At 39.0% G+C, this 20,897-nt stretch overlaps 2 protein-coding genes across 3 annotated transcripts in view; both read right to left on the minus strand.

The window, feature by feature from the left end:
• Positions 1–5,339, minus strand: part of ampd3b (adenosine monophosphate deaminase 3b) — a 67,527-nt gene extending 62,188 nt beyond the window's left edge. The window contains exon 1 of one of the 2 annotated variants that reach the window (XM_034175849.1): positions 5,139–5,339. The gene's annotated coding sequence lies outside the window, so the exon portion shown is untranslated. Of the gene's footprint in view, positions 1–5,131 lie in introns of both variants that reach the window. The other variant, XM_034175847.1, reaches the window with a different exon arrangement.
• Positions 5,340–11,989: 6,650 nt separating this feature from the next.
• On the minus strand, positions 11,990–17,857 carry admb (adrenomedullin b). The gene is made up of 4 exons (XM_034175851.1): positions 17,754–17,857; positions 14,957–15,065; positions 14,710–14,844; positions 11,990–12,239 (listed from the first exon to the last, which is right to left on the minus strand). Exons 2-4 carry the CDS (start codon positions 15,058–15,060, stop codon positions 11,990–11,992), a joined length of 489 nt encoding a protein of 162 aa, XP_034031742.1. The 5' UTR covers positions 15,061–15,065; positions 17,754–17,857.
• Positions 17,858–20,897: the final 3,040 nt, after the last annotated feature.

The following is a 20,897-nucleotide window of genomic DNA, read 5'->3' on the forward strand; positions in this document are numbered from 1 at the left end:
AGGTCGTGGGTTCAATTCCCGTGGCCTTTCTGTGTGGAGTTTGCATGTTCTCCCCGTGTTTGCGTGGGATTCCTCCGGGTGCTCCGGTTTCCTCCCACATCCAAAGACATGCGGGTTAGGTGGATTGGAATCTTTAAATTGTCCGTAGGTGTGTGTGCGGGTGTGTCTGTGTTTGTTTGTCTGTTTGTGGCCCTGCGACAAACTGTTGGGATAGGCTCCAGCCCCCCGCGACCCTTAAATGGACTAAGCGGTAGAAGATGGATGAATGAATGAATGAATGATTAATAGTAAACTGACTTTAAACAGGTTTAGATAACAGTGGATTTGCACAACTCCTGTGCACAACCGCATGTACCTCAAAAGCAACCACTCAAAATGAAGATGTTCTTTTAAAATGATTCTGCTTTTTACCCGAGACCATCAAATATGGTCATCGGGTATTGCGAAGGCTTTTCATCTGTCCACCCGTCTGTGCTCAGCATAAGTCCAGTTCTATTATTGCCAAAGTCTTCAAATTCACAGGGAACATTCTTGGGACACAGACCTTGGACACTTTCAGAGATGGCTAACCTTGACCTATTTTAAGAGGTATTTTAAGAGATTAAAATGTCACATTCCTGTTTTTATGATGTGGTCTCACAGACATGGTGATGTCACTTCCTGGTGTCGCTAGCTGCTAACTTCGCTTCATTTTTGGCTAAATGTAATACTAATAAAAGTTAGTGAGAAATAAACACTTCTAAAACTGAAAACACTGTTTTTGGAACCTGATAACACCTCTGTAGTGATTTACAAGACATTTCGTGTGCACGCTAACTTGCGCTCTTGTCAAAAGCTCATGTACACGTACATGTCTGTCCTCCTGCATACGCCGTTAAAAAGTGAATTTTTTTTTTTTTTGATTGATTGCTTGATAGAGGGGCTTTATTGAACATGTACAAATTCTACGTAAGACAATAGGATCTTAATAATTAATTAACCAACTGCAAATTATAAAGAAGACAGTGCTCATACAGCCGAGGGTATTTTAGCATTGCATTATTTTTATTAATGCTAAACACATTTTGTGATGCAGTGAATCCAGTTCCACTGTAATCCTGTGGTTGTGACACTCATTCTATCTCAGTGAAAGAAAACAATGTAAATACTATTATGTCATTCTCCAGTAAATTGAGCTGTGAGGAAAACACACAAGTCGCTGCTTGATTTAATCATGAAGTGAATGAAAAAATGTCCAGTCTTATGCAAAAAATGTCTCCCTCTTCACACAGGGAGTGAAGGAAAAAATTAGTATTTTATATATATATATACAGTGAGGAAAATAAATATTTGATCCCCTGTCAGTTTTGCAGGTTTTCCCACCTACAAAGAATGGAGAGGTCTGTAATTTTTATCGTAGGTACACTTCAACTGTGAGAGACAGAATCTAAAAAAAAAAAAAAAAAAAAAAATCCAGTAAATCACATTGTATGATTTGTAAATAATTAATTTGCATTTTATTGCATGAAATAAGTATTTGAACACCTACCAACCAGCAAGAATTCTGGCTCTCACAGACCTGTTAATTTTTCTTTAAGAAGCCCTCTTATTCTGCACTCTTTACCTGTATTAAATGCACCTGTTTGAACTTGTTACCTGTATAAAAGACACCTGTTCACACACTCAATCATTCACACTCCAACCTGTCCACCATAGCCAAGACCAAAGAGCTGTCTAAGGACACCAGGGACAAAACTGTAGACCTGCACAAGGCTGGGATGGACTACAGGACAGGCAAGCAGCTTGGTAGAAGACAACTGTTATGATTATTTATTAGAAAGTGAAAGAAACACAAGATGACTGTCAATCTCCCTCGGTCTAGGATTCCATGCAAGATCTCACTTTGTGGGGTAAGGATGATTCTGAGAAAACAGAACTACACAGGATGACCTGGTCAATGACCTGAAGAGAGCTGGGACCACAGTCACAAAGATTACATTAGTAACACATGATGCTGTCATGGTTTAAAATCCTGCAGGGCAGCAAGGTCCCCCTGCTCAAGCCACCACATGTTCAGGCCCGTTTGAAGTTCACCAGTGACCATCTGGATGATCCAGAGGAGGCATGGGAGAAGGTCATGTGGTCAGATGAGACCAGAATAGAGCTTTTTGGAATCAACTCCACTTACCATGTTTAGAGGATGAGAACAACCCCAAGAAAACCATCCCAACCGTGAAGCATGGGGGTGGAAACATCATACTCTGGGGGTGCTCTTCTGCAAAGGGGACAGGATGACTGCACCGTATTGAAGGGAGGATGGATGGGGTCATGTATTGCGAGACTTTGGTAAACAACCTCCTTCCCTCAGTAAGAGCATTGAAGATGGGTCATGGCTGGGTCTTCCAGCATGACAATGACACCAAACACACAGACAGGGCAACTAAGGAGCTACTCTGTAAGAAGCATTTCAAGGTCCTGGAGTGGCCTGGCCAGTCTCCAGACCTGAACTCAATAGAATATCTTTGGAGGGAGCTGAAACTCCAAACCTGAAAGATTTGGAGGAGATCTGTATGGAGGAGTGGACCAAAATCCCTGCTGCAGTGTTTGAAAACCTGGTGAAAAACTACAGGAAATGTCTGACCTCTGTAATGGCAGACAAATGTTTCTGTACCAATTGTTAAGCTCTGTTTTTCTCGGGGGTCAAATACTTATTTCATGCAATAAAATGCAAATTAATTATTTAAAAATCATACAATGTGATTTACTGGATTTTTTTTTTTTTTTTTTTTTTAGATTCTGTCTCTCACAGTTGAAGTGTACCTACGATAAAAATTACAGACCTCTCCATTCTTTGTAGGTGGGAAAACCTGCAAAACTGACAGGGGATCAAATATTTATTTTCCCCACTATATATATATATATATATATATAAAATTATAATACAAAAATAAATGAGAACAGTATAGCTGGAGGTAAACTGTGGCATTTAGCAGTAATAAATAACTTCTGACTTATTCAGTCACTTCCCCAGTTGTGTGCTTTCTCCATCAGTCACTCCATTTTGTTGTAATATTCAAGTGAAACATTACATCTACTGGCTTAGTATCTCTTATTACCCTGTTTTACATACTGTTTTGGTTCTGTGTGTGGGTGAACACAATCCACGTGTCTGTTTGCAGTAACACATGTTCATGTGCACAAACATGCAAGGACAAAAAAAAAAACAACCTAAAGGTATGAAGTTCCATGAGAATGCAGAAAAGTCGTAGATCAAGTTTTAAGGAATGAACAAAGGCATTTGATTCCAGAAATGATTCAACTACAGCAGTGCTAAGAGGGGAATATGAAGACTGGACTGAGATGAAGGTGTGTAAACACTCAGCTTCACTGCCAAGCTAATGGAAGCATGAGTATTCGACTGAATCTGTGCTGTATAATTTTTACAGGCTTAAACAAGCAAAGAACTGGTTGCGTACAAAAGATCACACTAACAACAGTGAATAGAATTTTACGTCCAACAAGGACGTAATAAAATCATTTGTGTTTATTTATTTATTTTCTGTCTGTCTGTTAGCAGGATTACGTCAAAACTACTGCATGGATTTTGACAAAATTTTCACCACAGATACAATCCCAATTCCAATCAAGTTGGGACATTGTGTAAAATGTAAATAAAAACAGACTACATTGATTTGCGAATCCTCTTCAACCAAATCAACCAAAGCAAATCTCTACAACTTGACATAAATGAATTAAAAAAATAAAGGTTAAAATGATGGGGTGCATAAGTAATGGGCCACTTTGGTATAACAGCTGTAGATAATCAGTTTTATTGCCAGTTTTCTGGGGATGAATACATGAACATTTCCAAGTCACTGAATATGTTTTGGACTTAATTTACATCAGTTACGAAAAAATAGAAACAGTATGGCACTCTATGGTAAATCTGTAGGGAGTACAGTGGTCCTTCGCTATAACGCGGTTCACCTTTCGTGGCCACGCAGTTTCGTGGATTTTTTTGTGTTTTTTTAGTGTAATTTTGCATGCTTTTTTTTGTGTTCTGCATCCTTATCTGGTGGGCCGGTTGCGGTACCAGTCAGCATCACCGCGATTGCTCTCACTGCCTCCGATGCGTTTACTGAGTCTGCGGGCTCATTAAACGCAGCAGCGGGCCTCACACCACCCTCCTGTCTGCTGTGCGGAGCTGCGGCAAATCTGGCAACAGGTCCAGAGACTACGCTCGCTGTTTTGATGCAGATGTTGGCCGCAGCCGCAGAGCTCCGTGGCCACCAAGAGAGGACTTGGATTCTTTGCGGTTCCCACATACCTCCAGAGGCAGTGAGCGAAGGGAGAGTTCTGCGTGTTTATAATCTTCTCACCCAGAAGAAAAAAAGAGTGTTTACAAAGGAGAGAAAAGTGAGAAAATGCCTGTTTGAGAAAAGTGTATAAAGTGTGTAGTGAGGGGTTTTACAGCCTTAAAACATCTATAATAATTGCAAAAAATAGCGCTGACTACTTCACGGATTTCGCTTATTGCGGGTTATTTTTAGAACATAACTCCCACGATAAACGAGGGACCACTGTATATAGTTCTCAAAAACTGAGTGACTGTACAAGAAGGAGAAGAGTGAGGAAAGCCACCAAGACCCCCAGACAACCCAGAAGACATTATAGGCTTCAGTGGTTGTGATTGTAGAAATTGTGCACAGTACATGTTTTGTATTTTTGGGTCCCCATGTTATACAACTTCTTGATGAAGTGGTATAGAGGAGGATTTTCTTTCACCAAAACATTTTGCATCTCAGATGTACCTGCTGACAAATTGTAGTTGAACTTTCAGGTCTTCTTTTTAAGAAAAGAAGACCATTAACAAATTAAAATGTATGAAATACCAAGGGGACAAATACATTTGGACTGAAAGTAGGACATGAGCTGTATTCATCTCCAACAGTGTCACATGCTTCCTGTTTTCCACTTTGGTCAAATATGGTAAAATTCAAGCTGTGATGTTTCTCAGTGCAGCAAGACAGCAAGACAGCTGTCAGCAGAAAGAGCCATAAAGATGATGATGTTTTAAAGTATATAAAGTGACGTGGCATCAATCCAGATAGCATGTCTCAACTGAGTCATCCAGAATGATTGCAGCACTCACCAGTTGCCGGGTTGTATAGAGTCACCTCCTCTCTGGATTGTTACATGTGAAGTGTTGCAGGAGAAAAGGCAAACCTGTCAGATCGGTCTCCTTCCTGTCTGCACACAGCTGCTCTACGCTTCCACAGCCACTCTGACAAAATGCATCAGCTTAAAAAATAGGTTTCAGGAAGTGACCTGCACGGCTGTTGCTCAAACGCATCAGAGGACCTGCAGGAGGAACTTGTGGTTGCACCAGCACTTTGCTCTGACTCTATAAAGAGCATGGGAACTATTTACAAACCACCCCCATTTTTCACCATAAGTGCACGTTTATTTAAAGATGCAGTTGCATCAAATTGTCTTGTGGTTGTATCTTTGCAGATGTTTCAATTTTCCGACACATTGTGATTGATGCCCAAAGTTTGGCAGGACAGGATGTGTGGCTGTGTGGTGTGTGCGTGTGTACGTGTGTGCGTGCTTCAAAATGCTCTGCTGGTGGAATAGGTTTGTTGATATGTAGTTGGAATTTCTCACACGTTTGAACGAGCTTGACTTTTCTCTGTCATGTACTTCAGGGGCCAGTTTCAAAAACATTCAATGGTTTTAATTTATTTTCATCCAGAAACATCATTTTCAGGGTTCTGCTGCAAATCCTTTCAAAACCAACAGTGCAAATGAGTTTATGCATTAATTGAGGACATGTCTATGGTTCAGGATGTATAGGGCTTGCTTGGGTTTTGGGGGGGGGGTATATTTGGTACCATATACTGGCCCCCAGAGTAACAATCACAACCCACTATATAAATGCAATGAGACAGTAAGGGCAGTGGATGGATGGTGGAATAATTATAGTTTAGGAGCAGGTATGATTTTAGAGCGAGAGTGTTTCTCTACAGGAATGTATTAAAGAATTAAACCATCCATCCATCTTCTACCACTTAGTCCAATTAAGGATCACGGGGGGCTGGAGCCTGTCCCAGCAGTCATAGAGTGCGAGGCGGGGTACACCCATGACTGGATGTCAGTCCAGCAGACAAACAAGCACAGACACACCCACACACACACTCGCGGACAATTTAAAGACTCCAATCCACTTAACCCGCATGTCTTTGGATGTGGGAGGAAACCAGAGCACCCGGTTCATGTAACACGCACACACGGGGTGAACATGCAAACTCCACACAGAAAGACCATGGGAATTGAACCCACGAGAAACTGCATGAACTACACAAGTTTTTTTTTTATTATTATTTTCTAATAAGTTTATTCAGTGAAGAGAAACAAATGCTAAATTATTGTTGTGTCGTAACTTCATTTTTGTTCAGCCTTTGTGACCCGTCTTCATGAAGTTAGATTCAAAAATGTTGAAATTGGCCCTATCCTGCAATGATAAAGAACCCTTAAAAAAATTACTGGATCCGGATCGTGTTCCGGATCATTACCAAAATTTAATGACTTCTAAGTTAGGCCAAGATACACCCCTGGTAAAAATTTCATTGAAATCCGTTGAGGATTTTTTGAGTAATCCTGCTAACAATCCAACCAACCAACCAACAAACAAACGGTCGCCACCGAACATAACCTCCTTGGCGGAGGTAACAAATACAATGATTTGCAAATCCTCTTCAACCTATATTCAATTGGATATAGGTTATGTTTACCACTGTGTTACATACCTTTCCTTCTAACAACACTCAATAGGCGTTTGGGAACTGAGGACACTAATTGTTGAAGCTTTGTAGGTGGAATTCTTTCCCATTCTTGCTTGATGTATAACTTCAGTTGTTCAACACTCCAGGGTCTCCATTGTTGCATTTTGTGCTTCATAATGCGCCACACATTTTCAATGGCCAACAGGTCTTTTACTATGAAGCTACTATGGGGGTGGGATTTAATAAGTTTTCTTCTTCCCACTCCTTTTCGAGCTAAATGATAAATTAACTGCATATGTACTGATATATATATTATTTTTCTTTTGTATTAACCTTCTCGAAATGAATAAATAAACAAACAAACAAACAAGCCACGCTGTTGTTACACGTGCAGAATGTGGCTTGGCATTGTCTTGCTGAAATAAACAGGGACATCCCTGAAAAAGACGTTGCTTGGATGGCAGCATGTGTTGCTCCAAAACCTGGATGTCCCTTTCAGCATTGTTGGTGCCATCACAGATGTGTTAGTGCCCATGCCATGGGCACTAACACATCCCCATGATTTCCAAAAACAATTTGAAATGTGGACTCGTCAGACCACAGCACACTTTTCCACTGTGCATATGTCCATTTCAAATGAGCTCGGGCCCAGAGAAGGCGGCAGCATTTCTGGATGTTGTTAACATATTGCTTTCACTTTGCATGGTAGAGTTTTAACTTGCACTTGTAGATGTATCGACGAACTGTGTTAACTGACAGTGGTTTTCTGAAGTGTTCCTGAGCCCATGTGGTGAGATGTTTTACACAATTATGTCGGTTTTAATGTATTGTCGCCTGAGGGATCGAAGGTCACAGACATTCAATGTTGTTTTTTTGGCCTTGCCGCTTACATGTAGAAAGTTCTCCACATTCTCTGAATCTTCTGATAATATCATGGAGTGTAGATGATGGAATCCCTAAATTCCTTGCAATTGAACATTGAGAAACATTCTTCTTAAACTGTTGGACTATTTTTTCACGCAGTTGTTCACAGTGATCCTCGCCCCATCTTTGCTTGTGAATGGCTGAGCCTTTTGGGGATGCTCCATTTATACCCAGTCATGACACTCATCTGTTTCTAATTAACCTGTTCACCTGTGGAATGTTCTAAACAGGTGTTCTTTGAGCATTCATCAACTTTCCCAGTCTTTTGTTGCCCCTCTCCTAACTTTTTTGAAACGTGTGGCAGGCATCCATTTCAAAATGAGCAAATATTTGCATAAAAACAATAAAGTTTATCAGTTTGAACATTAAATCTTGTCTTTGTGGTGTATTCAGTTGAATATAGGTTTTCAGAGGATTTGCAAATCATTGTATTCTGTTTTTATTTACATCTTACACAATATTCCAGCTTCATTGGAATTGGGATTGTAGCTTTCATTACCAACAAAGGCTTTTGTATGAAGTATTAAATACATTTTAGAAAGTGTGTTCAATACTTTATCCCGCTGTCATTCCATTTTATTACACATAACTTAATTTCTGTACTTATTTGTTGTAGTTTCTTTGTATGCATGGATTATTTGGGGTGTTACCAGCATCTGGTGAAAATTTCATGTCAGTAGTACATTTAGAAATATATTTACGGAGAAACTTGTTTTATGTGCTGTGTGTGTTTCCTTTCCTGTACTTAAATTACTTTAGAGGGTCATTCACACACCACCTGTACAACCATTTCTGCGCAGACGGGCTGATCACATTAAAGTGTCAAGTGCAATGATATCTGGCAAACTAAAAGCACTGAAAAGCGTACTTCAGGTGTTATGGGTGTTATGCAAATTTAAGATTATGTATCAATCACAAATTCATTCAATCAAATATCATTTATCTTTGGACTGCCTTAGTATGGGACTGTAGTTCGTAGTGGTGGGTAAGTTAAACTTTTCCGCCACCTGCTGGCAACTAAAGAAACCTTTTTGAACACTGAAGACTTCACCATGGTGCTTTGGATAAAATTAAATTTTCCAGTGGATTTTCTGCATGAATGATTTTTATTTAAATTATTTTTGTTTTATTGATAATTAACCTTTTAAAACGCTGTCAAAATTCTAATGTACAGATTTGATTTAAATTTACAGTATTTGCTGTTACTTTTGCTGTTACTTTTTTAATCAGTTTGAAAAAAAATTTGAAAGAGCTACAAGTAACCAGATAAAAGATACTTGAAATTTAAAGCTCAAATTAAGCTTACATCTGGAAAACAACTAATTCAGATATGTTTCTATTTAAAGCCTATTTTATTTCCTTTTAAAAAAAATCAGTTACTGTAGATTTTCTTTATTCTATTAGTTTTATTTTATGTACTGTATGTATGTATGTACGTACCTATTTTACATGTCTTATAATATATGCCAGCAAGCTGTACTGTGTGCACACCTGATTAAGTCACATCTCAGAAGTTAAGCATAGGCCGTCCTGAGGATGGTCTCGTGGTTAAAATGGTGTACTGAAGACTCAGGGATCCTCCATTCAATTCTCTGTCATTCTGACAAAGTGTTAAAGTTCCTAGGGCAAGGAGCTCAAATTGAGTTTGGAGTTTTCTCACTAAGATAGACGTTTGTTCCAGATTTCAAAGAGGTAAGCACCTCCTGTTTATCGGCACCCTGTTAGAGGATGCACCTTATCGAGAAAGCAGCTTGACCAAACTCCTCATGAACCTTCTTTGTCATTTGGGAAGATGTTTGGATGACAACTGTGAATGAACTATAACCTGACTTTTTTTCTGATCTTCTTTTGCATGTTTGAAAATTATTTGCTGTGCTTTTTTTGTTTGTTTGTTTGTTTGTTTTTTTTAGGGGTGGTGGCCAAGTGGTTAGTGCACTTGGTTTCAGTACAGATGGTCCGCGGTTCAAACCCCACTCCTGCCGCATTTCTCCATGTAGTGTTGCATCAGGAAGGACATCTGGAGTAAAGAAGTGTTAATTCAACATGCAGATCCACCTTGGATTTGTTGTGATGACCCCGAATGTAAACAAGGGAGCAGCTAATGAGACTTAACTTTTATTGTTAGAATGTCCTCAGCAGTTGGTCACCCCTCTGAGTCTGGTCTGCTTAAGGTTTCTTCATCAAAAAAAATCCTGAGAGAGTTTTTTCTTACCACTGTTGACTATGTGCTTTCTCAGGTAGGTCGGTAAGGTCAGACTTTACCTTGCAAAGTTCTTTGGGGCAACTTGTGTTGTGGTTTGGTGATATAAAAATAAGCAAACTGAATTGAATTGAAGCGGGACTCTGAAAACCCGTATGTCCAATATGCAAAAATGGGGATTTAGTAAAGGTGTTTGCCAAATTTCAATAAACCATGTGGTAAAGGAAAAACATCTCACACAGTGATGGTGATATTAGTACGTAGGTGATGGTGGGTTTAGTTGGATTCTTTTACTGAAGGTTATAATGTGTGTTGACCCATACGTTTGAGATAATCAAAGCCAGGCCTGTTTGTAATCTTATTTTTTATAAGCTATTTCAGGCATTATGTCGCCTCAGAGGTCAAATTACAGCAATTGAAATCGTTCAACCTTATCAGAATCTTGCTGATTAAATGAAAACAACCTGCTTTTGTGTATTCTTTTATCAAAAGCTGGAATGTTTTTAACAAAAGATAAATCATTTTTGTTTTTGATGTAATGCTGCAATTACATTTTAAAACCAAAACATTGACCCGGGTCATGAGTCATTTCAGTGCATGTTTCTGTGACACAGTGAAGACAAATGACAAATCGTGTGTTATTTTTAGAAAGGAATGTACACTTTTAGCTATTGTGATTGTGTATTAGACTTTTAAAAATAAAAAATAAATACAATCTTGTCAATTGCATTTTGGCACAAATATTCAAGCCACATGTATATAGTGTTTTGCAGTGAAATTTGCACACGTGCACACACACACACACGTGCACACACAACATGTTTAACATACAGTCAGCCTCTTCTTTCACTGGCTGCAGCTGAAAGCTGTTACACTTCTCACCACATGGAACTCATAGAAAATCCACGGCATCAATCATGTTGCGCAACATCACTGATGGCTGTGATTTAATGCATGCAAGTAAAGAAGCAGATAAATGGTGAAACTGTAGCTTTGATGATCAAACATTTAATAGAACCACAGTCAGCACTTTATTGAAGTGATATTCTTTTTAAAAACTGTGACCTGCATTTGTTACATCACAGAGAAGCTAGATGGCAGCACAATGCTTCTATTATACTTCAAAGTGACATTCTTTTTCTTTTTTTTCTTCCTACAGCATCCAAATAAAAGTTCTGAGAAACTACAAACATATGCTTAAACATACCACTCTGTGTGTCTGTAATTATGCATCACTAATATGATTAATTACCTGACAAGTTGCATAGCATATATATGTAGAATATATGACAATGTAGTTCATTATGTACACTGTTAAGATACATTAAATACTAAAAAAATGTACATTTAATACATGTTACTCAGATAAAAATATAATTGTATAATATGCTTAAATATCAGGTGAGTTTATATTTACTTATATACAAGCTGATAGTTTGATTTTTATTTATTCTTATTTTTTTATTCTGCTCTGTGTACATTGCTCTGAGTGGCTCCTGGTTAGTATCTGAATGGGACATCACTTATAAAGACCAGTCTTTCCGGATGCAAATGGAGCTACATCGGGAATTGCATCCGGTGTAAAATTGGCACCAAATCCCGATACAGAGCTGTAGCAACCCCATACAGATGGGGGCCTAAACATGAACATCATTATGTATTTATTTTACACATGCACATTTTTTTAAATTGCACTACACAAATAGGAAACAACACACACACACATACACACACACAAACCATTTTTAGTGCGACAGGATCAGTTTTAGCTTCAGTAAGATAGAAAACAACAACTCTGTTCTTCAGGAATTTTGGAACAGTTTTTCACAGATTTATTTTTTGGATGACATCAGAAGCTGAAGAACAGACAAACATTTCTGTCCGGTTCTGTCTGGTCTGATTGGAATTTTTGATGCACCAGCCCCCCCCCCACCCACACACACACACACACATCACACCACACCACACCACACACACACACACACACACACACACACACACGCTTCCCAGTGTTAATGGAATGATTGAATCTCTTCCTCATCTTGAGTGACTGGAGCAAAGCCTCTTGTGGTGAGCCTTTGGGAATCAAACCTTTCCTGTCCTAGGCCGCAGTGCGTGCCCTGTTCTCTGTGTGCCACCTCCTTTGCCCTGTTTGGAGGCCAGCATGAGGATCCATTAAGGAGCGGCGGCGGCGCCGCCCGTAGCCTCCTGCATCCACCTTGCGTTTGGGAGCGCTGGGCTGTTTCTTGTGATTGCTGAAGTGGTTGAGGCGATGGATCAGCACATTGATTCCACAGGTGATCAGGACGCAACCTGCTGCTGACCTCCTGGATCGGACCTTCAGCCCAAAGCTGCAAAACCAACATGAAAAGTTATGAGATCAAGCACATGTTTGCACTGGCAGTCATTTAAATCAACTGGGAGAAAAATATTTTGAACTCTCTAATAAAAAAGAAATGATTGTTTTGTATCTGATGTGAGGAGGATTTGTTTATTTTCTGTTTCATGATGAACAGATTTTCAATCCTTTCAAACTGTGGCACACTGATTATTATTGGGTGTAAACCATTTTCAAATTGCTATTTATTATGAAGTGTTTTTTAGTTTGTTTGTTTGTTTTCCCAGCTCTGGTTTTAAACCAAATTTAATTTTGATACATGTAAATACTGTTTGATTTAGAATGCTTTTACACAGTGCTATACTACTATACTACTTATACTATTTAGACAGTACAATACTCAAATATGCCTGACATAGTAGGTTTGCAACATACATACACTCAAACTACAAAGCTGAACTGAAGACAAAAAATAAAATAAAAAAATTAAAAACTAGGGTTGCAGGATAGAGACGCTCCACTGCTTCACTTCAGGGAGCTTTGGCAGCTGCTCCCGTGGATGATCTGCTTGTGCAAACTTCTCATTTGGGGTTTTAGGCCACCTGAACACCTATAATAGCTTGTTGAAAATAAGTCATTTAAAGCTGCTTTTAACAGCTTTTAAACAGTTCTGCTTCTTTAAACATGGCAAAAATCAGTGAAAACTTTATGTTAAATAGGATTTTTTTTTTTTTTTTTACGGGCTAAATTTGAGATACTGGTTTTGAAATAAGTTGACTGAATGTCAAAACTTTTAATTGCAGTTACATGTAAATGTTATTCAAATATCTGTGGGTTTAAAAGAAAAGTCAAACATTTAAACAAATATCACAAACATGATTTAAAGTACATAAAAATATGGTGTCATAGTGAGTGATTCATCCAACTGAAGAGATAATTTGGAAATGATTTTATGTCCAGTCTCACTTGATTAACAACCAAGCTGCTGTTTTAATTGTTATATTCAAGGTTGTGCATTTTTATGCAATCCATTATTTTTTTAATTCACATTTTTAATAGGTTTGAAAATTATGTCAAGATTTGTTTGCACGAACGAGAATCATTGGAATTTTTTAAGAAGTCTGAGTTGTTCTCTGTATTATTATTTCATGTAATGTAAATTATTTTGATGTAAGTTGTTTGCATATGACTGCACCTTTGGATTTCATGAATCAATACATTTTTACTTACACACACACATACATGTATATATATATAATTAGAGAGAGAGAGAGAAAGAGATACACAGTAAAATCACCAATGCTAAATTTACACTGACAGTGAACATACTCGTATGGTCTCACTCTGACTACAGTGAGACCACCAGTGTAAAACTAACACTGACAGTGTTGAATTAACACTTAGTTTTACACTGGTGGTTTCACATACATTTTTACTTACACACACACACATACATGTATATATATATATATATATATATATATATATATATATATATATATATATATATATATATATATATATATATATATATATATATATATACACACACACACACACACACACACACACACACACACACACCCCCACAGGACACTTTTGTTTATTCCTTCAATAATTTTTACAATTTCAGAATTTTAACAAATAACTGAGATTAATGAAAACTGAATTGAAAATTATCAACAGCCATAACTGAAACTCCAGTTGCCATTCAGATAAATGTAATTTTATCTTGATTTATCAGTTATATACAATCTATAGGGTGTCTAAAAAATGTACCCAAAAGTACTCTGAAATATGAATACCAGGAAATGGTTTTACTGGGAAATAATGATGTTTTGCGCATTTCAGGAACCCTAAAGTTTGTTCTGCAACACATTAAAGTCCAGGAAAAATGCCACAGTTGACCCTAATTCAGAGAACAAAAATCGTCAAGTTCTGTGCAACACATCCTAAGGGCTGACTTGCATCTCTTTCCATACAAAATTCAGAGTGAACTAACTCCCCAGTAAATGGCAGGGAGACATGAATTTGCTGGGTGGTTTTCCGGAAAACGGGAGTCGGATGAATTGTTTCTTAGGAAACTTCAGACGAGGAGGTTACATTGATCATGTGGTGTAAAAGATAAAGGGTTAAAACATCACAAAGGAAAGACTGAGCTCAAAACTGTGCATTGGGGAGAAAAATGACATGCTTGGGCCACATGGTCATGCAGAAAATGTCTGATAATATTGATTGTTTTTTCTGTGCTGTCAAAATATATTTTTTGAGACACCCTATAGATGATCTAATCAGGAAAAATGTATATATTTATCATTCAGTTTTTTTGTAACCACACTTCTGTAAATCTGTTTGGATTTTTTTTTTTTAATCTATTTGTCTTCATCTTTTATTGCAGTGTTGAATAGTCAGACCTGTGTGCCGTCCAGTAGGCACTCTTTTGGCTGCTTCAAAAAAATAACTGCAGCAGGGTTTTTTGGTACCTTGATGATGTCGGGAGAGTTTCAGTGGTCATGTTCCGCTGTGGCACATCCTGGACATCTGGGCATTGCTCACAGATCGTCCCTAAACTGCTGTGCTGGTCTCTCTTCACACGAGTCTGCAGCCACACTCTCAGCCTGTCACAGATGTGCACTAAACCCTGAGCATCACACATTTCCTTGCTTGCAGTAAACGTTCACCTATTACCAGATGTGTGCTGTGTGGACTGTCAGGCATCGGCCAGCTTACCTCTTTTTCAGGCCAGTGTTGGCGTCTCTTGTGACACTGTTTCCCAGCGGCAGGACCACGATCAACACACAGCAGCAGATGACCGTATGCATCACTAACCTCATGTCGGCTGTCAGTGGGACAAATACAGATGTTTTACTCAGGAGATCAGCTCAGATGTGCTGCTGCTGGAGGCACGGTAGCTGCACATTACTTCGAGCCAAACTAGCAGCAAAAGTAATTGACAAACACATTTTGATGACTTGATGATCCGTTCCTGTCACAGATAGATACCGCTGCATTCATAAGTATTTGGACAATACCAACAAAATGGGGTTGAAATGAAGCAACCAAGACGTGATTCTAATGTTGACTTTTCATTTTAATTGAAATGGTTTAAAAGAAATACTGCTTTAACTATTTAGGATTCACGGCAATTTTCAGAGACCATAAGTAATTAGACAATCGAAATATGACTATTATTTTTAACAGAAATCATCGCTATTTCAGGTGCTCTGTGGTACAGTGCTTCTGGTAAGTATTCACAGCTCTTCATTTTTTTCTCATTTTGTTATGTTACAGCCTCATTCTAAAATGGATGAAATTCATTTTTTCCTCAAAATTCTGCTCACAACACCCCATAATAATAACATGGAAAAAGTTTTTTGAAATTTTTGCAAATTAATTATAAATAAAAAAAAATAAGAAATCACGTGTACATAATTATTCACACCCTTTGCTCAATACTTTGTTGATGAACCTTCGGCAGCAATTGCAACCTCAAGTCTTCTTGAATATAATGCTACAAGCTTGGTGCACCTATCTTTGGAGAGTTTTGTCCATTCCTCTTTGCAGCACCTCTCAAGCTCCATCAGGTTTGATGTGGAGCATCGGTGCACAGTCATTTTCAGATCTCTCCAGAGATGTTCAATCAGATTCAGGTCTGGGCTCTGGCTGGGCCACTCAAGGACATTCACAGAGTTGTCATGAAGCTACTCCTTCAATATCTTGGCTGTGTGTTTTGGGTCATTGTCCTGCTGAAAGATGAACCATCACCCCAGTCTGAGGTCAAGAGTGCTCTGGAGCAGGTTTTCATCCAGGATATCTCTGTACATTGTTCCATTCATCTTTCCCTCAATCCTGACTAGTTTCCCAGGTCCTGCTGCTGAAAAACATCCCCACAGCATGATGCTGCCACCACTATGCTTCACTGTAGGGATGGTGCCTGGTTTCCTCCAAACATAACACCTGGCATTCACACCAGTTCAATCTTTGTCTCATCAGACCAGAGAATTTTGTTTCTCATGGTATGAGAGTCCTTCAGGTGCCTTTTGGCAAACTCCAGGCAGACTGCCATGTGCCTTTTACTAAGGAGTGGCTTAGTGTCTGGGTACACTACCATACAGGCCTGACTGCTGGATTTTTGCAAAGATGGTTGTCCTCCTGGAAGGTTCTGCTCTCTCCACAGAGGAATGCTAGACCTCACATACAGTGACCATCAGGTTCTTAGTCACCTCCCTGACTAAGACCCTTCTCCGCACATCGCTCAGTTTAGACGGTTTGCCAGCTGTAGGAAGAGTCTTGGTGGATCTGAACTTCTTCCATTTATGGATAATGGAGGCCACTGTGCTCATTGGGACCTTCAAAGCAGCAGAAATGTTTCTGTACCCTCTCCAGATTTGTGCCTCGAGACAATTTTGTCTCGGAGGTCTACAGACAAATCCTTTGACTTCATGCTTGGTTTGTGCTCTGACATGCACTATCATATACTTATATGTAGACAGGTGTGTGTCTTTCCAAATCATGTCCAATCAACTGAATTGACCCTAGGTGTATTCCAGTTAAACTGTAGAAACATCTCAAGGATGATCAGTGGAAACAGGATGCACCTGAGCTCAGTTTTGAGCTTCATGGCAGAGACTCTGAATACTTATGTACATGTGAATTCTTTGTTGTTGTTGTTGTTGTTTCTAATCAACTTTTTTCACATTGTCACTACGGGATATTGTGTGTAGAATTTTGAGGGAAAAAATTATTTCATCCATTTTGGAATAAAGCTGTAACATAACAAAATGTGTAAAAAGTGAAGTGCGGTGAATACTTTCTGGATGCACCTTCCTCATGCGTGGAGTAGCAAGTTCTCAAAAACTAACTTTTCAAGAGCATTAGGGAGGGAAGTTACCAAGATACCCATGACAAGCTGTTATACATCTTGATGGTAGATCAAAGTTACATTATATGCAGTTTCTCCATTTTTTTTTTATTATTTTTTTCTTTTCTTTTTTTAAATTTTTTTTATTATTATTATTATTTATTTTTTGACAACTGGCTACTCCATACAGATTCATCATGCATCCATGATGATTGATGAAAATGAAGTCCAACACTTATTCAGTGACTTGGAAATGTTCATGTATCCATCCCGTGATTTATCAAAAGAAAATTAGCAGTAAAATAAATAATACAGTAAAACTAGCTTTTTTAAAAAACAATTTCTTATGGTCTATGAAAATGGAGGGACAATGTATAAAATTCACTGTAATTTTTATTTTAAAACCCATTGAATTAAAGCTGCATGCACATTGTGATTGTTTGATTTCAGCCCCATTGTGATGATGTACAAAGGCAAAAAAAAAAAGTTTCACTGTTAGGCAAAATATTTACAGTATGTGATCTAGACATCAATGAGCCCAACGTTACTCAACCCCATAGCCCTTCAATCCTTTGATCCACATCTTACTGGATGTCAATTTCCATTCCTTTATACCTAAAACATCCTTTAGTAGTCTCAGCAGTTGGTGAGGAAAAGGTTCCTTACCTGTGGCTCCTGTTTCCACGGTGATGTAGCGAATTGATGTCGGTACGTTTTGTTTACCGGAGTTTGGAGTTTTTCCAAAGCTGTTTACAGTTGACCATGAGTTGAGGTCTGGAGTTGACACTGCTAACATGGGAGGCTTTATAGAGGAAGGGAGGGAGCTGTACCTGAATGCCAGAGCCAGTGGGAGGGACTGTGGGACAGTTCAAGTCAACGCCTCTTACCCCACATGTACACCAAAGCACAACACACACATTATATTCACATCACCACGACCGAGTGGCTGTGCCTGTTGGTTATTTGCTGTAAATCTTCATTTATTTGATCCATCAGTGAGATAGTGGGTTCCGTGCGTGTTATCAGTGGTTTTAGGGGTTAAAAGATATACGTTTTCACACAGTGAACCTGCATACCTCAGTTAAGGATATTAATTGTGTTCAAAATAACTTTGGGCAACTGTGCTGGTTGTTCACCAGAAATTTAAATTGCTTTAAAAATGGCAGGGGACATTACATTAAAGCTAACGCTCTGTTGCTATGGTAAGTGCATGCACTGTAAAGGTTTAAGGGAATGCTTATGGTTAACGGTGAAGCGGTGCGTCGTAAATGGACTTTAGTAGAGGAACAATCTTAATGTTCCGTGACAGTTTTACGGGGACCAAGGTTTGAAAGTGCTTTGGGGTCTGAAGGCGACTGAACAAATGTTGCGCGAGTGTGGTGAGTATTTTTGATAAGGGTCAAAATGGGGTAGACTGGGTTTAAAATAAAAAACAAAATGTCCCAATCTTGTTGAAACATAGACCAAATAGACTTCTGTTGTCATGCAGAATCCAAAAATATATATTATAACCCATATCGGTCCTTTATTTTAAGTCATTATGACCAGAAATTTGGAAAAGTCAGTTTATTTTTTCATTTCAAATTTATCAGTAAGTGCAGAACAGTGGTTAGCACTGCTACCTCACAATGAAAAGGTCCCATGATCTCTTCTGACCTGGTCCGTTTTGTGTGGAGTTTGCATATTCAAGTGGGTTCCCCAGCTTCCTCCCACATCCAGGTTAGGTGACTTGGTGACTCTAAATTGACAGTAGGTGTGAGTGGGAGTGTGAATGTGTTTATTTGTATTTGTTGGCCCAGTGACAGATTGACCTTCTGTCCAAGGTGAACCCTCTCGCCCAATGACAATTGGGATAGGCTCCAGTGACCCGTGACCATTCAGTGGAACAAGCAGGTGTAGAAAATGGATGAATGAAAGTTTATCAGTACTGTGAATATTTTAGAATCTTGTAGGTGTTTTGTGTGTAATCAGATGTTTTCTGACATGACAGACTCAACTGAGCTACTTTCAAAAACCATGACAGCTTGAACTTTATGATTTCACTATAGTCACCAAAACAAATACCTAAACGAATGGGTAAAGCTGTATTGTTGGATTTGAACATAGCCCCAATGAATTTGTCAACAGAAAACATGTGAACATTTACTAAAATCTCTCAAATCATATAATCTTCACATTTTTTATCAATTAAACCCTTGACCTAAAGGCAGCACGGTGGCTTAGAGGTTAGCACCGTTGCCTCACAGCAAGAAGGTCATGGGATCAATTCCTACTTGGGGCCTTTCTGTGTGGTGTTTGCGTGTTCTCCTCGTGTTTGCGTGGGTTCCCTCCGGGTGCTCCTGCTTCCCCCCACATCCAAAAGGCGCACAGATTAGGTAGATTGGAAACTTTAAATTGTCCGTAGGTGTGCGTTCGGGTGTGAATGTGTTTATTTGTCTATATGTGGCCCTGCGACAGACCGGAGTCCTGTCCAGGGTGTACCCCACCTCAGACCCTATGGCTGCTGGGATAGGCTCAAGCTCCCCCGTCACCCTTAATTGCAGTACGCATGAGTGACTCTTGACCTAAAGTCCTTTGACCTTGTCCACATTTCCAGTCATAGTGAGTTAATGTAAAGTTGAAGATGTGGCAAACTGTATATTTTTTGAACTCCTTATCATATGCCGACTAATGTGGTACCGTTTTCAACAGGATTGGAAGATTTTTTAAATTAGACCTGAACTGACCCCATTTTGATGCCAAAAATTCTCACCACTTTGAAGACCGACAGATTTGTTCATTATCAAATCAAATCAAATCAATTTTATTTATGTAGCACCAAATCACAACAAACAGTTGCCCCAAGGTGCTTTATATTGTAAGGCAAGGCCATACAATAATTACGGAAAAACCCCAACGGTCAAAACGACCCCCTGTGAGCAAGCACTTGGCAACAGTGGGAAGGAAAAACTCCCTTTTAACAGGAAGAAACCTCCAGCAGAACCAGGCTCAGGGAGGGGCAGTCTTCTGCTGGGACTGGTTGGGGCTGAGGGAGAGAATCAAGAAAAAGACATGCTGTGGAGGGGAGCAGAGATCAATCACTAATGATTAAATGCAGAGTGGTGCATACAGAGCAAAAAGAGAAAGAAACACTCAGTGCATCATGGGAACCCCCCAGCAGTCTAAGTCTATAGCAGCATAACTAAGGGATGGTTCAGGGTCACCTGATCCAGCCTAACTATAAGCTTTAGCAAAAAGGAAAGTTTTAAGCCTAATCTTAAAAGTAGAGAGGGTGTCTGTCTCCCTGATCTGAATTGGGAGCTGGTTCCACAGGAGAGGAGCCTGAAAGCTGAAGGCTCTGCCTCCCATTCTACTCTTACAAACCCTAGGAACTACAAGTAAGCCTGCAGTCTGAGAGCGAAGCGCTCTATTGGGGTGATATGGTACTATGAGGTCCCTAAGATAAGATGGGACCTGATTATTCAAAACCTTATAAGTAAGAAGAAGAATTTTAAATTCTATTCTAGAATTAACAGGAAGCCAATGAGAGAGGCCAATATGGGTGAGATATGCTCTCTCCTTCTAGTCCCTGTCAGCACTCTAGCTGCAGCATTTTGAATTAACTGAAGGCTTTTCAGGGAACTTTTAGGACAACCTGATAATAATGAATTACAATAGTCCAGCCTAGAGGAAATAAATGCATGAATTAGTTTTTCACCATCACTCTGAGAAAAGACCTTTCTAATTTTAGAGATATTGCGCAAATGTAAAAAAGCAGTCCTACATATTTGTTTAATATGCGCATTGAATGACATATCCTGATCAAAAATG

The sequence above is a fragment of the Thalassophryne amazonica genome, chromosome 8 (genome assembly GCF_902500255.1).
Source record: "Thalassophryne amazonica chromosome 8, fThaAma1.1, whole genome shotgun sequence".
Classification (NCBI taxonomy): domain Eukaryota; kingdom Metazoa; phylum Chordata; class Actinopteri; order Batrachoidiformes; family Batrachoididae; genus Thalassophryne; species Thalassophryne amazonica.